The sequence below is a fragment of the Anguilla anguilla genome, chromosome 7, assembly GCF_013347855.1.
Source record: "Anguilla anguilla isolate fAngAng1 chromosome 7, fAngAng1.pri, whole genome shotgun sequence".
Taxonomy (NCBI): domain Eukaryota; kingdom Metazoa; phylum Chordata; class Actinopteri; order Anguilliformes; family Anguillidae; genus Anguilla; species Anguilla anguilla.
This window is the reverse complement of record NC_049207.1, coordinates 56955171-56976174: the sequence shown is the minus strand read 5'-3', so window position 1 is coordinate 56976174 and position 21004 is coordinate 56955171. Positions and strand designations below refer to the sequence as shown.

At 43.8% G+C, this 21004-nt stretch overlaps 1 protein-coding gene across 5 annotated transcripts in view; it reads left to right on the top strand.

Moving 5' to 3' along the window:
- ttc29 (tetratricopeptide repeat domain 29) overlaps window positions 1-21004 on the top strand; it is a 42369-nt gene that overhangs the window by 6794 nt on the left and 14571 nt on the right. For all 5 annotated transcript variants that reach the window (XM_035424486.1, XM_035424488.1, XM_035424487.1 and 2 more), the window contains exons 5-7: window positions 211-396; window positions 8198-8410; window positions 10317-10402. In XM_035424486.1, the coding sequence (XP_035280377.1) occupies window positions 211-396; window positions 8198-8410; window positions 10317-10402 (485 nt within the window). The remainder of the gene's footprint in view (window positions 1-210; window positions 397-8197; window positions 8411-10316; window positions 10403-21004) is intronic.

Here is a 21004-nt window from a genome sequence, read left to right as displayed (position 1 = left end):
GGTGTATCACGTGTGTGAGGAGGTGCTATGAGGAGGTGTATCACACGTGTGAGGAGGTGCTATGAGGAGGTGTATCACGTGTGTGAGGAGGTGCTATGAGGAGGTGTATCACACGTGTGAGGAGGTGCTACGAGGAGGTGTATCACGTGTGTGAGGAGGTGCTATGAGGAGGTGTATCACGCGTGTGAGCTCTGTGCTCCTCCCCTGCAGGCCGCTATGAGGAGGTGTATGAGAACCAGGTGGCCCTGGCCTGCTACTTTGTGGAGCCTGAGGACAAGTGGCTGGCGCACCACTTCTACGAGCGCAGCCTCCTTTCCGCTGCCATGGTGACGACGGACGGGGGGAGGAGAGAGGCGGAGGCCAACTCCAACATGGGCCACGTGTGCACGGAGCGAGGTACCCCCAGAACAATGATCCCTGCGCCTGTGATTCACATTCTTAATGCTTTAGCCTAATATCCATCTCCGGGCCTTTTAGCTAGCGGCTAATCAAAACACAATTTCTTATTGGACATTCATATGAGATCAAATAGCAATGCTGCTTTTAGTACAGAGGGGTTGATGTTCAGTGCACTGAAAAATATATTTACATTTATATGTTGATGTGTGTGGTGGGGGTTACAGTAATTTAGTTTGTTGGTTAAATGCTACCTTTCATGTTTTTAGGGGAATCAGAGTTGGATTTACTGCATTGGGAAACCATTGTCTGCATTCTGTTTGTATCAGTTCTAAAGAACACCATTTTGTCTTTAAAGTTATTTAGTTATTTTGAGCTTCATTAAATAAATATATTTAATCAGTAATACATTTGGAGCATTGATTACCATTTTTAAAAAATGAGACATTAAAAATCCATGGTACCTACAAATGACAGTTACGGTTATCTAGCCCAGGGGTGTCCAGTCTTACCCGAAAAGGGCCGTTGTGGGTACAGGTTCTGTTTTAGCCACATTCTACCTGTCCATGTCTTGATTGAAGACCATGGTTACTTAACCAGTTGAGTCAGGTGTCGTAGTGCATGACTAAATAAAAAAACCTGCACCCACACCGGCCCTTTTCAGATAAGATTGGACACCCCTGATCTAGCCCTTAGTAACCTTAGCAACCATGTGAGTAGTACTCAGTTTATTTGAGAGCAGAGCGAAGTAGGCAGTACTCAGTTTATTTGAGAGCAGAGCGGAGTAGGCAGTACTCAGTTTATTTGAGAGCAGAGCAGAGTAGGCAGTACTCAGTTTATTTGAGCGCAGAGTGGAGTAGGCAGTACTCAGTTTATTTGAGAGCAGAGCGGAGTAGGCAGTACTCAGTTTATTTGAGAGCAGAGCGGAGTAGGCAGTACTCAGTTTATTTGAGAGCAGAGCGGAGTAGGCAGTACTCAGTTTATTTGAGCGCAGAGTGGAGTAGGCAGTACTCAGTTTATTTGAGAGCAGAGCGGAGTAGGCAGTACTCAGTTTATTTGAGCGCAGAGTGGAGTAGGCAGTACTCAGTTTATTTGAGAGCAGAGCGGAGTAGGCAATACTCAGTTTATTTGAGCGCAGAGCGGAATAGGCAGTACTCAGTTTATTTGAGCGCAGAGCGGAGTAGGCAGTACTCAGTTTATTTGAGCGCAGAGCGGAGTAGGCAGTACTCAGTTTATTTGAGCGCAGAGCGGAGTAGGCCGTGCTTCAGCACTGCCACGTCTCTCGGGGGCCTGATGCAGGCCGAGCAGGACCGAGGTGTGGACTTCTGTCCCCCGCCCTGTGCTCTTCAGCTGTGCTGTATTTACTGTGCCGCCCCAGTCTTAGGAAGAGTTCTCTCTTAGCGCTTCCCTGGTACGGTACGCTGTTTCTGTCAGTTTCATATCGGAGAACACCTGTTTTCCACTGAGCTGAGGCACAATGGTGCACCTCTGGTAAGAAAAGATGAAGTGTGTGAGTAGGCCTGCATTCAGAGGTGTGCTGTGTGCCCCTGGCTATGAGAAAGTAAGATCCAACCAGTGTTTTTAAACCAGCCTGTTGATGCATCTAACTAGGCAGTGTCTCTGGGATTTATTTTCAAATATTTATAGATTTTTTTTATCATAAACAAATTAATCTCAAGCTTTGATTCTATGCATGTTAAATGATGTCAGTGAGATATATAAATTCTGATCTTGACTAATCTGTCCATTTCTGACACTATTTGTACCCAGCTGTATTAAATAATTAATGTATTTAAGATCCATTTAGTAAATATTTAAGTTAAGTCATCTGAAATGCTTTATTTGGTTCTGATCTGTGTAAAGAATATTATTACCACAGGAATGACTCTTCAACAAGTATCTTATGCTTGTTTGTCTGTCTTCAAGATTACAGTGAAATTTGAGCGATAGCAGTGTGTTTTAAGCAAATAAAAGCCGGCAGCTTGATACTGAACATAGGGCATGACGTAGCACCTGATGTAGACCTCATGTTTAGTCTGTCTTTGCATACAGATACAATCCCTAGTAAGAGCTAAACCTTCCAAGCTGACATCTACAGGGAGGGAGCTCTAGTGCGCATCCAGACAATTACTGGCCAGTTTCAGAGTAGTCCGTAAATGACTATATTGTGTGTAAAATGGCATTTCGCCAGTGTTTCAGAATAGCCGTGGACTACTATCACTGCTCCCAGTCTGGTAATGGATGGTTCGTTGGCGAGCTTTGATAAGGGTCATGCCTTAGGGTTTCTTTATTTACAAGGGCTCCGCTAATAAAAATGGGCATCCCTCAAGGGTCAAGTCTAGGACCACTACTGTTCCTGATTTATATCAATGACCTTTTGAAGAATTTCTCACTATAAATACAAACAAACTAAATAGCAGTGAAAGTATGATATTTAGTGCACATTATAAGAAGAAACCATGCCTCTGAGGTTTGGGTGAATGATGATTAACCAGGCAAATTAATTCACTGCCCAAATGTTACTGATTTCAGTATTGTTAATACTGTATGTGAAACCTTGCAGAAAAGCTTAGTGAAACTTTCCTTGGAAGAGAGTTTTGTTCCCTATGAAGTCAAGAAATGTTTTCTGAAAAGGTGTCTTTATTGCATGGTTGTATGGCCTAATTTAGGAGAATTGTGGCATAATTTAGTTTCTGCTCTGAAGCACTAATACAAAATGTGCAGTGGTATGAAAACGAGACAGCAGGAATTATTCTAAGTGCCAAAAAAAGGTGCATCTGGATTTTATGCAGTAGGTTTTCCAATGAAAGTGCCATTCATTTTCTCTCTGGTCTACAATAAACCACTGCTTTTAAACAAATGAATAAAAACATCATTTCTTGGTTGTCTGATTGAATCAATTAACCATGTAAACCAAGCAAATCATTATTCCAATAGATCAACAGTGAGTGAAATATATGTTCCCACTACACACAATGAAGCCTTTTTAGAATTCATTTACATGGTGGGTTTTACAATCCTGGAATTCATTAAATCCAGACAGGGAGTGAAACCCATCTGTCTCCACATTCAAAGGTAGATACATCGTCAGATTTTATGTGCATTCACATTGTCTTGATGAATCTGATTACCAATAAACTGCTGAATTCTTGGAGTTTTAAACAAAGAGAGGGAGCAAAATGTGTGACTGAAGCACCCTCATTGTGCCAGATGTGCAATTGTGTACCAAGACACCGTAGCCTGGAGTTCAGTGCTGATTTACTCTTTATCTGGCAGCTAAAAAGGTGCCGTTAACACGCTCTCATACTCCACAGTGTGGCCATGCAAGACAAAAGTAGTTCAGATTCAATTCAATGTTTGACCCGAGACTGAATTTGTAAGTCATGCATATAAAAATATTCAGTGATAGTTTATTACTGCACTCACTCTCTTTAAAAAATTCAATCAATTTCAGATAATAATTCATGTTTTGAGGCATCAGGTATGAGTGTTCTTATCCTTTAGGTCATGTTGTACATCTATGCTCAATATGCAGTCAAAGGCAAATTGAAAATGTATAATTTAAAAGAATGTCTGTTACAGAATTAATATATTCAGGTTAATTACGTTGCTGTGCGGGAGTGGTGTTGTACCCTCATCACTATTTCTTTTTGTATTTTTAACCTCAACCTCTGCAAGATCAACTGCATTAATGCATTGTGTTATCGCTTACATTTTCCTCACTGGTTTAAGCTAATCATTATTTTTTACTAAGTGGATTCTCTTCGTCTCATTAAAGTATGTTTCATGAAACTGGTCTGAATGATCTAATTTATTAATTTGCACATTTATATATTTTGTGCAGATTTACATAATATTAACTGTAACATTTGGGGAAAAACTCACTAATTGAATCTCTCCATTGTTAATTGTGCTGGTTAAAAACTAAATCATACGTGCTAGCTTGTGTTAGGTCTCCCAACATAGAAGAGAAGAGCCGTTATATCATCACCTGATATACTGTACCTGGGAGGAATTTTGCATTATCATATGGGGTGGCTGCCATGGTCATTTCCATCACCCTACAAGGTTTTAGATTTCATCCGTTATTTGTATGAACATAAACTCAGTCTTAATGTCTCTGGCCCTTTTACCTTCACAGTGACACTTTCAAACAGATGTAAATGCAATACAGGTTGATTTATAAATGTGCTCATGCATGTCTTCCTTTCAAAAAAGTAGGCTGGCTAAAAGATCTTTTTAAATGGATTTCCATCATTCAGTTGTGAGTCATCTTCACAGGCACATGTAGACATGGATATACATGCTGCAGGAACAGTGCTGTGTGCATGCCTTAAGATCAGCTCTGAACTACAGGAACCGTGCAGTGTGCATGCCTTAAGATGAGCTCTGAACTACAGGAACAGTGCTGTGTGCATGCCTTAAGATCAGCTCTGAACTACAGGAACAGTGCTGTGTGCATGCCTTAAGATCAGCTCTGAACTACAGGAACAGTGCTGTGTGCATGCCTTAAGATGAGCTCTGAACTACAGGAACCGTGCAGTGTGCATGCCTTAAGATGAGCTCTGAACTACAGGAACAGTGCTGTGTGCATGCCTTAAGATGAGCTCTGAACTACAGGAACAGTGCTGTGTGCATGCCTTAAGATGAGCTCTGAACTACGGGAACAGTGCTGTGTGCATGCCTTAAGATCAGCTCTGAACTACAGGAACAGTGCTGTGTGCATGTCTTTATCTTAGCGATGGTTGGGAATCTGTAGGCTGTACAAATACAAATTTACGACAGGCTGCTCACTGAAATACAAGATAATGCAGAAGCAATGCCTACGTCTGGCAGAGGAATGAGCCTGACCCTCCATGTAGCAGTCCTTTGTGTTTAACACACCACTCTCATTAATATTTCCAATTATTATTCCTTTTTTCTTTTTATTTCTACCGGCAAAAAATATATATACAGACTAGACGCAGTGAAATAATGAGCTACTGGCAGGACTGCCGCGGTGTGGAGCCAGGGCAGTGAGCCCACTCTGCACAATTCTGACATTTCAAATTACCTGAACGCTACCTGAAGCAATTTTGCACCTAATTAACATCCTACCTTGTTAATGTCAGGGCTAAATGTACACATCATTTAGAGCAGAAATAAAGACCAGAGAAAAAAAAAACCAGTCAGAAGCTTCCCTTCGCCCTCCTTTCATGCAAAATGGCAGAATCTTCCGATGTTTCGTTTGAGTGGAGTAACTCTTTTTCCATCACGTAATCAATGCAGTGCTGAATGGGTTCATTTTAATGCACTCAATCATGCCTCTAATGTAGCTTACGGGCACCAGCATCAGTAATGCAGGAATGTTATATGGCTTCGGTTTGGACCATTTCATAAAATATTCATGGACTCAAAAATGACATCAAAATAGGAGCTGGGAGAATTGCATTTGTTTCCTCCTGCAGTGGGAGCTCTGTGCTTGCGCTCATTTGTGCTTAAACATATTTTTAATGCAAACATTGCAAATAGAATATACCCGTATTATTTAAATTGAATTTAAGGCTTGGCAGATGTATCAGCGAGCGAACGGGCGCATCAGGTTTTCATTTAAGGACGCTGAAAGTCTCCTGTGGCTGGTGAGAGGCGCCCCCCCGCTGATGACACAGACGGGAGGAAGTGATGTAAAAAGGTGAAATAGTGCCGCTGTGTGGGCCTGAACCCGACGCTCGTGTGTGTGCCATAAGATCCTCCATTTCTGCAGTTCACTTTACTGTCTGAAACCAATTTCCTTTTAAAGACTCGGGTGTCATATACAGATCTGTGAAAGCACCCTTAGGCATGTCCGTCTGCGTCCTTCCCCTTTAAGGAATAAAAAGGGTAAACCCTGCATACTATCCCTGTTACCCATCTAGAGTGCAGCTGCAGTGCTGCTGTATTGTGTCGCTGCAGGGCTGCTGTATCGTGTCCCTGCAGGGCTGCTGTATGGTGTCCCTGCAGGGCTGCTGTATCGTGTCGCTGCAGGGCTGCTGTATCGTGTCGCTGCAGGGCTGCTGTATGGTGTTACTGCAGGGCTGCTGTATCGTGTTGCTGCAGGGCTGCTGTATCGTGTTGCTGCTGTATCGTGTTGCTGCAGGGCTGCTGTATCGTGTCCCTGCAGGGCTGCTGTATCGTGTCGCTGCTATATCGTGTCGCTGCAGGGCTGCTGTATCGTGTCGCTGCAAGGCTACTGTATCATGTCGCTGCAGGGCTGCTGTATGGTGTCCCTGCAGGGCTGCTGTATCGTGTCCCTGCAGGGCTGCTGTATCGTGTCGCTGCAGGGCTGCTGTATCGTGTCGCTGCAGGGCTGCTGTATCGTGTCGCTGCAGGGCTGCTGTATCGTGTCGCTGCAGGGCTGCTGTATTGTGTCGCATTGCTACTGAAATCAGACGCACCGCAGGCCTTTTCCTGCTGCTTGTCATTGCTCCCATGTACGTAATAGTATGCCAAAGTGTAAAATTTTATATTTCAGAATACTCTTAAGTATAATTAAAGTTTGTCTAATTATGCTTCAGATATACTGAGTGTACTATTTTTTCACAGGGGCTATTTAAGGGGCCAGGCACCACAGGTATACGCTCAGAGTATTTCTCCCCTTTTCGATACTTTGTTTGGGGAATAACGTGGGCTGTTGATCAGAATAACGCATGCATGCTGTATCTCAGTGTGAGGGTCAGAGTAAAGCATGCATGCTGTATCTCAGTGTGAGGGTCAGAGTAAAGCATGCATGCTGTATCTCAGTGTGAGGGTCAGAGTAACGCATGCATGCTGTATCTCAGTGTGAGGGTCAGAGTAAAGCATGCATGCTGTAGCCCTGTGTGAGGCTCAGGTGCTTATTGAGCAGCAGTGCTTTGGATTGCCGGAGCAGTGGCACTCTGTTGTAGTTTAATGGTGTGGGAAACACTTCACTCCTCAGCCTAACCCTAACCCTAACCCTAACTCTAACCCTAACCCTAACCCTGACCTTAATCCTAACCCTAACCCTAACCCTAAGCCTTCCCTCTTCTGACAAGGTGACTATAAAATCCATGCTTTAGTAAAAACTCATAATTGGCGGAGTGCTTGCTGATAGGCTGTCCTCCCACCAACTGGCCAGATGGTGGCGCTGTAGCATACAGCTGAAAATAATGCATGGAACTCTTTGCCCATTTTATATAGAAATTTGATACAAAACAAGGTGCATCTTCTCACAAGGAACATTTAGTCTCTGCCATATTGTATTTTCTGTGAAACATTTAAAACAACATCTTTGATGAAACCATGTATAATATCCACATACAGCATCCACTATTGTGCTCTTCAGATACCCATCTTTAAAAGCATCAAAAGAATTGCTACTCAAAGCAGTATGGCTGCAGTAAGCCAATCGCTGTAAAGTATTGGGCATAATATGCAAATTAGGTAGAAAAAAGCTTATACTGACACAGTATTACAGTATACGCTATTTACTCATACAAAGGATCCTAACATGACCCTGAATTCAGGCTTTATGGTGATAAGTTAGGAACATAATGTTATGTCTGGTACTTCACTTACCTAAAATAATGACACAGTAATAATCTATGGAAATACAATCACAAGCCTAGGTTTGCCTCTGGAGCACTACACGTTCAAACGTGTCTCCAGGGTTCATGTTCATACTTTAAGAAATCAAATTATTTGAATTATGTGTGTGTGCACTTGTTTGTGTTTGTGTGTGTGTGTGTTTACACACACATCTTTATCTTTTTGACTAAAAATAAGCTTAAATAATGTTGAATTACAGATGGGGTGTCTGTTGCAGGTCAGCTGGAAAGAGCTCAGGCACATTATGAAGCATTCCATCATCTGACAGAGGGGCGGGGCTGGGAGGACGAGGCGGGACGAACCCTCCACTCACGCGCCTGCCAGTGTCTCTGGAGGATTTACACGCTGCTCGCCGACAACATGCTGGAGAATAAAGACTACCAGCCCGCCATCCAGACCCTGACTAAAGCCTTTCTGTTGGCTAAAGAAGGTGTGTGTAAAATAACCCGCTCGCGTCCCGCACGCTCTCCCTCAGGAGAGGCACTGAAACATCATCACACGTGCGCCTGCTTGATTAGGCCCTGTGAGTTCCTGCAGACCCTGCCCGTGAATCACGCGCCTCTCTCTTCCTGTTTGTGCGTTACTGGCTCAATCGATCCCAAGAGTTTTCTGAAAGCTTTTATTGGAGTAAATGAATCTTCTGATTTCATCCAGTTTTATAAGCTACCTAAGAATAACAGTCCTAAGTACAGGGAAAGATAAAGACAGTTCTCTCCCTTGTCCCAAATAAAAGTTGGGGAGAATTTCTTGGAGAAAGTCACTGGGCCCTATCTATCAGGGATAGCTTTATTTTTATTTCTTAAATAGACCTAGAGCTGCATTCAAAGGCATTTCATCCCAACAGCATAGCAGATGGTAGAAACACTCTGTAAAAGGGACATTACACTATGCTGTGCCTTTTCGGTTGTAATGCTATATCTCCTGTCAGCTCGCTCCGCCAGTACACTGAGATTACACTTTAATTAACAGTGATAATTAAACGGGCAAGTAGAGCAAAGCAGCAGGGAGCAGCATTCAGCAGCAAAGCTGTTACTCACAACCTTCCAGCACTGGCCCATTGCTGTTACCAGAAGATGAATGCCACGGACACCGCACCAAGCCAGAGTCCAACTGTTTCTGCGGGAGAGCGGTGCATCATGGGATAGCTTCTGCACTGTATCAGCGCACCATCTTCCACAAGCCTGAAAGCACATAGAAAGCACAGAGAAAACAGAAAACACAGAGAAGCACAGAGAAAGCACAGTGAAAACACAGAGAAAGCACAGAGAAAACAGAGAAACACAGAGAAACACATAGAAAACACAGAAACACACAGAGAAAACACAGAGAAACACACAGAGAAAACAGTGAAAGCACAGAGAAAACACAGAGCAAGCACAGAGAAAACACAGAAAACAGAAACACAGAGAAAGCACAGAAAACAGAAAACACAGAGAAAACAGTGAAAGCACAGAGGAAACACCTGTAGTACTGAACCAAACTTGGATTACCTCTACAGCCACTTGACTGCTGTGAGTAGCACTATGGAATCACTACTGTTACCCAGCAACACAAAGGCCCATTACTCACCGTCTTTCATAAAATAGAGATTTCCTCAAATTTAGTTCATGCTTTTGCAGTGTAGTGGTCTGTGTTCACAAGGAACCAGCAAACACTAGAATACTATATACTGCATACTAATATAGTATTGGTGTTTCAAAAAAATCCTACTGTGAGGGAGACAGAATTTTTTTGTCGTTTCTGATGTAAAAGATTCTGTCCCTTTCTGGTTCAGGCATTTATGATGATTTAAGGAAGCGAAATTCAAGCTGCAGGGTATTTATTCCAATTATTTTGTGTCTAATAACATAATATTATTAATTTTATAACAATTTCCTGTTTCAGTAATGATTAGCGCACACACACACACAATCAGCTATTGTGCTGGTCTCTAGTATCACAATAAGTGTATGGCTCACATTATCTTTCCATTCTTGTAACATGAATTACCTGCAAGCACATCTCATTTCAGAGTGAGGCGTGCGCTGTGGCGGATGTAAGGTTTGGGGATAGCCTGGGGGCAGAGAGTCTGAGGGCTGCTGGTTGTCAGGGTGCCTCGCTGGCAGGATGGAGGTGGAGCAGTAAACTCGGGGAAAAGCGCTCGCATTGAACAGGGGCTCCCCGAGGCGATGGCCCAGTGCCCTGTGGTTAAATCCTCCACTGAAAGTATAATAATCAAAATGGAGGGATGAAAAGAAACAGGGCTGTAATGGCGGTAATCCAGAATCAAACCCGGTATTTAGTTTCTCCTCTGTCTTTAATCTCCATAATCATTGTTCTTTCTCCTGCCGGTCCAGGAGGAGACAAAGCGGTGGAAGGCAAGGCCGCGTATCGAGTGGGCCTGGCCTACCAAAGCGTGGGGGACCACGAAACCGCTGAAACGGTAAGGGCCCCCCCACATCGTCCCCACACACCATCCCCCCACACCGGCAGGGTCCCCACACACCATCCCCCCACACCATCAGTGTCCCCACACACCGTCAGAGTCCCCACACACCACCCCCCCACACCATCAGAGTCCCCACACACCGTCAGAGTCCCCACACACCATCCCCCCACACCGGCAGGGTCCCCACACACCGTCCCCCCACACCATCAGTGTCCCCACACACCGTCAGAGTCCCCACACACCACCCCCCCACACCATCAGAGTCCCCACACACCGTCAGAGTCCCCACACACCATCCCCCCACACCATCAGAGTCCCCACACACCGCCCCCACGTGCAGTCAGTGCCCGTTCCGTGCGCCCGTGCAGTCAGTGCCCGTTCCGTGCCCGTGCAGTCAGTGCCCGTTCCGTGCCCGTGTGGGAGTTAAGCGTGCGTTTGTGAGGTTAATCGGCTCACGGGTACGCCGCCAGTCCTGCCAGGTGCGGCTGCCGTGGCTCTCACATCCGGAATCTGGCACGGCACCTGTGACCGGATCTTTCACCTGTGACTGGACCTTTCACCTGTGACTGGACCTTTCACCTGTGACTGGACCTTTCACCTGTGACTGGACCTTTCACCTGTGACCGGATCTTTCACCTGTGACCGGGCCTTTCACCTGTGACTGGACCTTTCACCTGTGACTGGACCTTTCACCTGTGACTGGACCTTTCACCTGTGACCGGATCTTTCACCTGTGACCGGGCCTTTCACCTGTGACTGGACCTTTCACCTGTGACTGGACCTTTCACCTGTGACTGGACCTTTCATCTGTGACCGGATCTTTCACCTGTGACTGGACCTTTCACCTGTGACTGAGCCTTTCACCTGTGACTGGGCCTTTCACCTGTGACTGGACCTTTCACCTGTGACTGGACCTTTCACCTGTGACTGGATCTGTCTGCCTCCCTAGTTTGAGTGGCATCAAACAGGTTCATTGCCATACTACCATCAAAGAGCCTGAACTGGAACTTAACAGGCTCTTTATTCTGTTGAATGATGAAGGGCTCATAACCTTTTTTAGGAGACAAGGTTGTGTCTGCAGTGTGTTGTCCCTGGCATTTTAATTGCAGAAGAAAATGCTGAAGCTAATTAGCTTTTGCTGCCCAGTCTGTTTTATGCGCTCGGTGCACTGTGTCCAGACCCTGCTGGTGGCGAGACTACGGTCAGGGCATTCAAAACACAGCTGCATAGCAACAAAAACCAGGAAGAAAGCATTTCTCCTGTTTCACATGAAATTATATACACAGAATTGGACTGAATTTTTACTGTATGCTGCTGTAATGGACTAATATTATGCCAGTGTTTCTGTGCACCTCATAATTAATATTACTTCACTCTACAAGCTGCACAAATATTTGATTTTATTATTGATTTAGTGATGTCTTTGCCCTATGCTGCAATATGGCAAATTTTACACAGGACTGAAAGATAAAACATATTCCTTTTCATGTTTACTGAAAACTTAAAATGCTACATGTAAAATTTATTGAATAGAAATTAAATTTTGATTGATAAACTTTTTGACTAAAAATAATTCCGTAATTGAAGATTACTTCTAGTAAAGGTCTTTTTTACTAATTTATTTTATTCATTACTAGAAGGCTGTGTATGTGTGTGTACACGCTAAAATTGAATCAAGTTGAACTCAAGTTGAATTCATTGCACAGATACATAGCGTTAGAATCTTTGTACGTATTGGCTAAGTGGTGTGTAGTTTTTTTTAATTACCATTTTTTGAAGTGGTAGTTTAAAGTCCATAAATTCAGTATCAGATGACTTAAGCCAGTATTCAATGATGTAATGCAGTGACACACTGAGTGACAAGTGCCTTGTTTTAAAAATTATTGCTGTAAGATTTACATTTATATTGTCATTTTAATGGGCCTTTCCACCAAGTAGGCCTCAGATGGGTACAGGGCCACAATCACAGCCCCCACTCCCTCCGGACCTGCGCTTGTCATTACACACAGCCCCCCCCCCCCCATTAGAGTCCCCCCCATTAGACCCCCCCTGGCTGCGGCTGCTCTGCCCTGCCTGTGAGAATGCTAAAGATGTCCTGACACGCACCGGGGGCTCCTGGGGGTCTGGGCTGGGGGGTCAGGGGGCGGGGTCTTGGCTGGGGGGGGGTTAGTGGGGGTCTGGGCTGGGGGGGGTTAGTGGGGTCTGGGCAGGGGGGAGTATGTTGTGGTTTTGGGCTTGTGTTGTGGGGGGGGTGGTCTGTGGGGATCTGGGCTGGGGGGGCGGTGACTGCCTGTTTTCCATCACAGGGATCTGTACCCGGGCCACCTCAGCCCTCCCCCCCTCGGGACCCCCCCCTTGGGCCCCCCCTCAGGCCCCCCCCTCAGGCAGTCTCTTCAGAGGGGCCTAAAGAGAGCAGATGTTGAGGAAGAGTGGCGTTTCCTTGTGCCGTCCTAACACCCCCCCGCCCCCCCCATTAATATGCATATGAAGTTGTTTCTCTTAGTTCAACTGCAACGACAAAGCAGGGAAGCATATGCCTGAAATATTTATGATCTTACAGAGTAATTAAGAGGTAAAAAGGGACTGAGCCAAGAGCTGCACAATTCACCACTACAGGGGGAGGAATACGTCATTAGCACAACTTCCTCTGCAGCGGGCTGTGTCCTCTCACTCTTAAAGAGCTGTTATTATCCCCATCAAGCCTTTGTTCCACGGTTATTTAGCGCCGAGAAGGTGCACATAAGCAGCTTTTGTGTTTAATGAGCCTTAAACATACAACACCGGGGGAGGGAAATGACTCAACGAGTCAGTGCGCTGGATCAAACACATTACAGTCCCACAGTTAAAACTGCACTCTTTAATATCAATAACTTCATGTTAGCAGCCGAGAAAATGAGCAAAGTGGCAAGTTGCCTCATAAACACAAAGATATATATATATATTTTTTTTTTGTTGTTGTTATTTTTATGCTATGTGGTAAGTACCAAAAATTACAGAATGCAGTGTCACATAGACATGCCACTAATTTGAATTCAGTTCCTGATTTGATAATTTGATTAAAGAATAGCTATTGACTGCAGGGGAAAAAGACATCCTTGATAGAGATTAATGCAATGCTGTATCTTGTGAGCGTGTAAGGGTTCAGCTGTGCATTAAGATGGAGCTAACAGCATTTATTTGCACTTGTAAGCTTGCTAGTTCAGAGAACTGAATATTCAGAATGCACATTAGAGGCCAAGTTTAGGTTGATATTTGACCTGAATGGGTTATGTTAAAAATGCTAATTTTTAATATATTTATATGCAATCTGAAGCAATTGAGTGCCGCTGCTCATCTGACTTTAATGCTCAATATTCGTTTACAAGACAAATTAGATTAATTTCCAAGTGTTAGGTATAAGGATACAGTACATATTTAATATAATGTGTCAAATTGAATTAAATATGTGAATGAGTGTGGGTCTGGTAAATGGTAAATGGTTGGTAAATGGGTCTGTGAAGGACAGCACCGGCCTGTGAAGAGTGAAAGATCAGGCCTGTGAAGCACAGCACCAATGAAAGATCAGGCCTGTGAAGGATGGTGCCAGTGAAAGATCAGGCCTGTGAAGGACAGCGCCAGTGAAAGATCAGGCCTGTGAAGGACAACGCCAGTGAACGATCAGGCCTGTGAAGGACAGAGCCAGTGAAAGATCAGGCCTGTGAAGGACAGAGCCAGTGAAAGATCAGGCCTGTGAAGGACAGCGCCAGTGAAAGATCAGGCCTGTGAAGGACAGTGCCAGTGAAAGATCAGGCCTGTGAAAGACAGAGCCAGTGAAAGAGAGAGGGTCTGTGAAGGACAGAGCCAGTGAAAGATCAGGCCTGTGAAGGACAGCGCCAGTGAAAGATCAGGCCTGTGAAGGACAGCGCCAGTAAAAGAGTGTGGGTCTGTGAAGGACAGAGCCAGTGAAAGATCAGGCCTGTGAAGGACAGTGCCAGTGAAAGAGGGCTGGCCTGTGAAGGACGGAGCCAGTGAAAGATCAGGCCTGTGAAGGACAGCGCCAGTGAAAGAGAGTGGGTCTGTGAAGGACAGAGCCAGTGAAAGATCAGGCCTGTGAAGGACAGTGCCAGTGAAAGAGGGCTGGCCTGTGAAGGACGGAGCCAGTGAAAGATTGCGCCGCTCCGCTGGGCTGGCCTCTCTCCGCACAGCTTCCTGCTTGTCACAGCGTTCCGCTGCACACTGGCTTGTTTTGTCAATAACCATTTATTTGTAGCTACAGCAGTGGCAGCCATTACATCTGACCTCCCTGTTTCATCAATTATGGATAGATTATTGGATGTGAACATCTGCAAAAGCTCACTGTTGGACTCACCTCCTGGCTGGGATTAGATAAAGTATTAAATTGTTGTTTATTGTCAGGCCAAAACTCTACTGGGAAGCCAGGGGGAATTCCACCAACCAGCGAAGTCCCGTCAGAGGGCTCCTTAAATTGTTTATCAGTCCCACTCAGGTCCCATAAGATGTTAGCCATTTATTATTTACACATATTACTGGTTGTTATAACATACATGATAAAAGCTCCTGGCAGACACAATATTTAGTCAATGTTTGTCACATTCAACAGTGTAGGAACAGGAGATAAAGCTGGCCTCTCTCACCTGGGATTCAGGGGCGATCCTTGCTGAGATTCAGGGCTGAGCCTTGCTGCGATTCAGGGGCGATCCTTGCTGCGATTCAGGGGCGATCCTTGCTGCGATTCAGGGGCGATCCTTGCTGCGATTCAGGGGCGATCCTTGCTGAGATTCAGGGGTGACCTTGCTGCGATTCAGGGGCAAGCCTTGCTGGGATTCAGGGGCGATTCTCGCTGGGATTCAGGGGTGATCCTTTCTGGGATTCAGGGGCGACCCTTGCTGGGATAGTATAGTAGTATAATAGTATTTATTATTGTTCATTTACTTATCAGAAACATTAATCCAGTGCAGGTTAGGTAGTCATTTTTTAAGTTTGTGTTTATATGTGCATATGTATGTATGTGTGTATATGTTCATATACCTGTATGTGTGTATATTGTCATATATATGTATGTGTGTATATGTTTATATTTATGTATGTGCGTATACTGTCAAATGTATGTATGTGTGTATATGTTCATATACCTGTATGTGTGTATATTGTCATATATATGTATGTGTATATATGTTCATATTTATGTATGTGTGTATATTTTCATATATGTATATGTTCATATATATATATATATATATATATATATTTGTATATATTCATCTGTGTCTATCCCTCTTTCTCCTTTAGGGTGGATCTAAACTCATTTCTCTATGCAGCTCTATTTTCAAATAATTTCCAAGGAGAATGTAGAATTTTTCCAAACACATTGTTACATGCAAATAATATGAATGGTGAGCACTGAGGGAGGATCAGGCTGCCAGGATCCAGCTTTCAGAACTCCGGAATCTCAGGACATTCCCAGCATTCCCAGCTCCAGCGAAGTAGAGATCCCTCTGCTAAATTTAATTTAATAAGCTGATCTTTAATGTTGTAATTATTTGGCAAAGTTTGGCCAAAGTAATACACATTTTAATTATCAGCTAGAATGGAGTGAGCTAATTGTTTCTGTTTGAGCCTTGGAGCAATTCTGACTCATCAGGTGTAATCCCTCTAAGCACTACTTTTGGATTCAATTAATTCTTTAGAATTAGAATTGGAAACTAAAATATTACCAGGCTTTAAAAAATATTTAGGTAATATATTGCCAGAATATTATCATACCTGCGCTATTTAATTTAGACAGTTTAGGGTGAAGTTCTCAAAAGCAGTCACAGGGGGCTCTAAAAGAGAGTGATTTTACATCATGTATTTTTCTGTCTCACCCATTCGCCAGTTCTTATGTAATGTTCATGCACTTCACCCAATCAAGGCCCTCTTTCTGGTTGTTATTCAGTAATTATTCAAAGAGGCAACGGTTAGAGCCTGGAGCCAGGAGCTTGGAGGTGGAGTATGGAAAGCAGTCCTGTCATTGGTGCCTGCTGTCCGGGCAGTGCGGGCCTGTACTGCAGTCTCAGGCAGTCTGAACAGAGTAACAGTCTCAGAATCGCAGTCTGAACAGAGAAACAGACTCAGAATCGCAGTCTGAACAGAGTAACAGTCTCAGAATCGCAGTCTGAACAGAGAAACAGACTCAGAATCGCAGTCTGAACAGAGTAACAGTCTCAGAATCGCAGTCTGAACAGAGATACAGACTCAGAATCGCAGTCTGAACAGAGATACAGACTCAGAATCTCAGTCTGAACAGACATACAGACTCAGAATCGCAGTCTGAACAGAGATACAGACTCAGAATCTCAGTCTGAACAGAGAAACAGACTCAGAATCGCAGTCTGAACAGAGATACAGACTCAGAATCGCAGTCTGAACAGAGATACAGACTCAGAATCGCAGTCTGAACAGAGATACAGACTCAGAATCGCAGTCTGAACAGAGAAACAGACTCAGAATCGCAGTCTGAACAGAGAAACAGACTCAGAACCTCTGATCCAGTTGGCCTCCGCTATATGCCATTTTGCACAGAACCTGTGGGTGGCGATACCCCTGGCAGCCTTTGGGACCCTGTGTACCAGCCACTCTGTGAGTGACCTGGGGGGCCAAAAGCTTCATAAAAGAGTGTCTGTATTCTGCGTCAGTTATATCGCCTCTAACAGGCCTGTGCTGTATTCCGCGTCAATTATATCGCCTCTAACGGGCCTGCGCTGTATTCTGCGTCAGTTATATCACCTCTAACAGGCCTGTGCTGTATTCTGCGTCAGTTATATCGCCTCTAACGGGCCTGTGCTGTATTCTGCGTCAGTTATATCACCTCTAACAGGCCTGTGCTGTATTCTGCGTCAGTTATATCGCCTCTAACGGGCCTGTGCTGTATTCCGCGTCAGTTATATCGCCTCTAACAGGCCTGTGCTGTATTCCGCGTCAGTTATATCGCCTCTCTTTTTGTGTTACTGGCATGAGATTTTCTTTTAAGTATAAATGCTGTCACAAGACTAAAATTATGAAAGGAGGACCTTTTCCACACAGTTCTCAGTTGGGAGTAACACTGGTAATGTGCTAACACATATATTATAAACTCTGTCATAATGATTTAGGGCATGGTTGTCCTATTTTTTCTTTTTCATGATGAGAGTTAATTTTAATATAGTCTTGAAAATTAGAACGTAATAGAGTAATCTCTACTAAGTATTCAACACCATACATTTCTCAAGAGTCAGTTTATCATTTCCTTGTGCATGCTGCATTATTAAATACAACTAATCAGCAAATTACCTCCTATTGTTTTTTCTTTTTTGTTTAGTTTTTTTTTTTTGTTTTTTAACAATGAATAAAAAATTGGGTTATCATGCTTGCCCAAGTTGCAGGAAGTCTTTTCTTAAATAAAAAAACTGGGAATTGGACCCCAAATTTGGGGCTTGAGTGAGCCGCACATGGTATTCGTTTGGGGCTTGGGTGAGCTGCATGGGGGATTCGTTTGGGGCTTGGGTGAGCCGCACAAGGGATTCGTTTGGGACTTGAGTGAGCCGCACGGGGGATTCGTTTGGGGCTTGAGTGAGCCGCACGGGGGATTCGTTTGGGGCTCGAGTGAGCCGCACGGGGGATTCGTTTGGGGCTTGAGTGAGCCTCATGGGGGATTCGTTTGGGGCTTGGGTGAGCCGCACAAGGTATTCGTTTGGGGCTTGAGTGAGCCGCACGGGGGATTCGTTTGGGGCTTGAGTGAGCCGCACGGGGGATTCGTTTGGGGCTTGAGTGAGCCGAATGGGGGATTCGTTTGGGGCTTGGGTGAGCCGCACGGGGGATTTGTTTGGGGCCTGGGTCAGATATTGTAGGGGATTCATTTTGGACTGGAGTCAGACGTGCAGGGGATTCGTTTGGGGCTTGAGTCAGACACACTATGAGCTGCTACACACTCTTGCTGACAGTCTTTCTTCATATCTGTATTTAATATTTTTTCACTTTATTAGATCGTTCATGCCTTAAATTACTGCAGAAATTTTCATTCATTCATTCATTCAATATTTTTTTAGAAGAAAAGGGCATGTTTCAGTGTTTGAATTTTTAAGGGATTTGACTGTATGTTTTGTGGGGATTTGATTGTGATTTGAATGCTTCTTTCCACATGTTCAGTGCCTCACTAGTTTTTGCTATCATATATCATTCAGTGCCTCACTTATAGTTTTTCCTATTTCCTATCATCTTTCTGCTAAATGCCGTCAGAACATTCACCCTCAGCCATCAGAACATTCACCCTCAGCCAGAGAACGGCAGGATTCCTCATAAGAATGATAATTATGGGAGGAAAAAACTCTAACTGTGTTGCAAGTAATGTGAATTATTTTATTTGCTAATATAGAATCTTTTGTCATCAATTGTTAAGTAATGTGCATGTCAGACCAGAGCTGCATCCATTGGTGTACATTGTGAATCAGAAAATCTTTAGCAACTTTATTGAGTATTTTATAAAAAGAACTGTTCTTTAATTTGGCTGCGATATGATTTGTCTGCTGAGTAGAAGTTAGCCAGCCGTCCCATAACCCCATTGTTTGGCTTGGTGTAAGGAGGCAGGGCATTATAATATTCATCCTCAGTGTTTTACTATCAAGATAACATCTCTCATTTGCAGAGAGAGTGGAGTGGCTTTGCACACTGGGTGTTTGGGTTGAGCAGCTGTAAATCATCCAGTGTAATGCCTGCTATTTGCATAGCAGTGAGAGGCTTTTTCATGCTTCATGTGGTGATGTCTCAGGCCCTAAGTGCTTTACGGGCCTGTGTCTCGCCAGCATTTGCATTAGCAGCCTGCACCGGTAACATTAACAGATGTGTTGGTACAGGTTGGACTGTGGCCCATTATTGCTCTGCTTGTCAGAAACCATTAGCCAATGATCTTTGATTAATGTTGTAAGTGATTTTAGCAGAAGCATTAGGGAACGGCGAAGCTGAGAGAAAGGTTGTCTCCACACAAAGGGATGCCTTTTGACATTAAAATGTAACAAAAATATATATTCTTGTTTTTTTTGCACTTAAAAGACAAAAGCAGAGTGCATTTGTCTTCTAAGTGCTTTCTTGTTTATTTCCCTTCCCTATATGAATGCCCACGACAGAGAAATCTGCAACCCTCCTCCTCCTCTGCTCTCTGTGTGTGGCGATGATCAGTCAGTTACTCAATTACCCTTGAGGTAGAAGATGCAGAACTATGTCACATCCTCTCAAGCCCATGTATCAGTCATGGAATCAGTCATGCTATGGTATCAGTCATGGTATCAGTCATGGAATCAGTCATGCTGTGGTATCAGTCATGGAATCAGTCATGGTGTCAGTCATGGTATCAGTCATGGAATCAGTCATGCTGTGGAATCAGTCATGGTATCAGTCATGCTGTTTGTGACAAAGATGAGCAATGTTAATAAAAAAGACAACAGTGTCTACTCCCATCTGTCTGCAATGAGCTTTGTGCATTTTTGTGATGAATATAAGCAAGTATTAGGACTTCATCAGAGTCTCTGCCTTCACAGTATTTCTGTTCTTTACAGCCTCTGCTAAACTAAGCTATTTAAGTAAGTTCTTTAAATGTCAATCAAAGGCTAAATTGATCTGTGTCAGGGCACTGCCTTGTTTTCTACACCCAATTAAGTAACCCAGTAATGGTGACTCTTTGTGCTTGGAATTAATGATATGAAAAGGAAGTTAAGAAGACCATAAAACAATGGATTAGGCTACATGTTGGGTGATTGTGATCGATTGCAAAAAATCCTTTAACGTGTTAGCTAGGAAGCCATCTTAATTTAGAATTTTGCCTCGGAAAGAACGCCACCCTTAAGGTGGCTAGCAAATTTGTTTTGTGAAAATTGGGGGGAAAAAATAATTTAACAAGTTAACTATTTAACTTTGGAAATAATCATTTAGGAAGTTGGCAAAGTAACTTGTTAAGAATTTAGGTGGTATACTTTCTGGCTAAAGTACAATTGCTTGATGATAAGTTTGGTGAAAAGGTTAAGATGTGTTTTTTTTATTGTTTATCTGTTTTCATCAGTTCATGTGTTTGTGTTTCTGCACAGAGGAAACAGCACGATTGCAACATAAATATGAATTCAGTTTTTGAATGTATGCAAATCAGTAAACCTTAGTCACTGCCACTAATGTACTCAACATTTCCATAACCCAACCTAAGGCTGTTTCCTTTGGAATAACTGTTCATGTGTAACTTTTAGCATGAACACTTCCTAATTCATCAGTAACAAGAAAACTAGTTGAATAAAGTTTGATTTGGTCAAATGTCTGTAAAATAGTCCATTATGGCTGTGTGCAGTCCTGCAGTTGTGTTCACTGGGCAGTGCCATTCTGTATGGGGTGCTGTATGTACCCCACTGGGCAGTGCCATTCTGTATGGGGTGCTGTATGTACCCCACTGGGCAGTGCCATTCTGTATGGGGTGCTGTATGTACCCCACTGGGCAGTGCCATTCTGTATGGGGTGCTGTATGTACCCCACTGGGCAGTGCCATTCTGTATGGGGTGCTGTATGTACCCCACTGGGCAGTGCCATTCTGTATGGGGTGCTGTA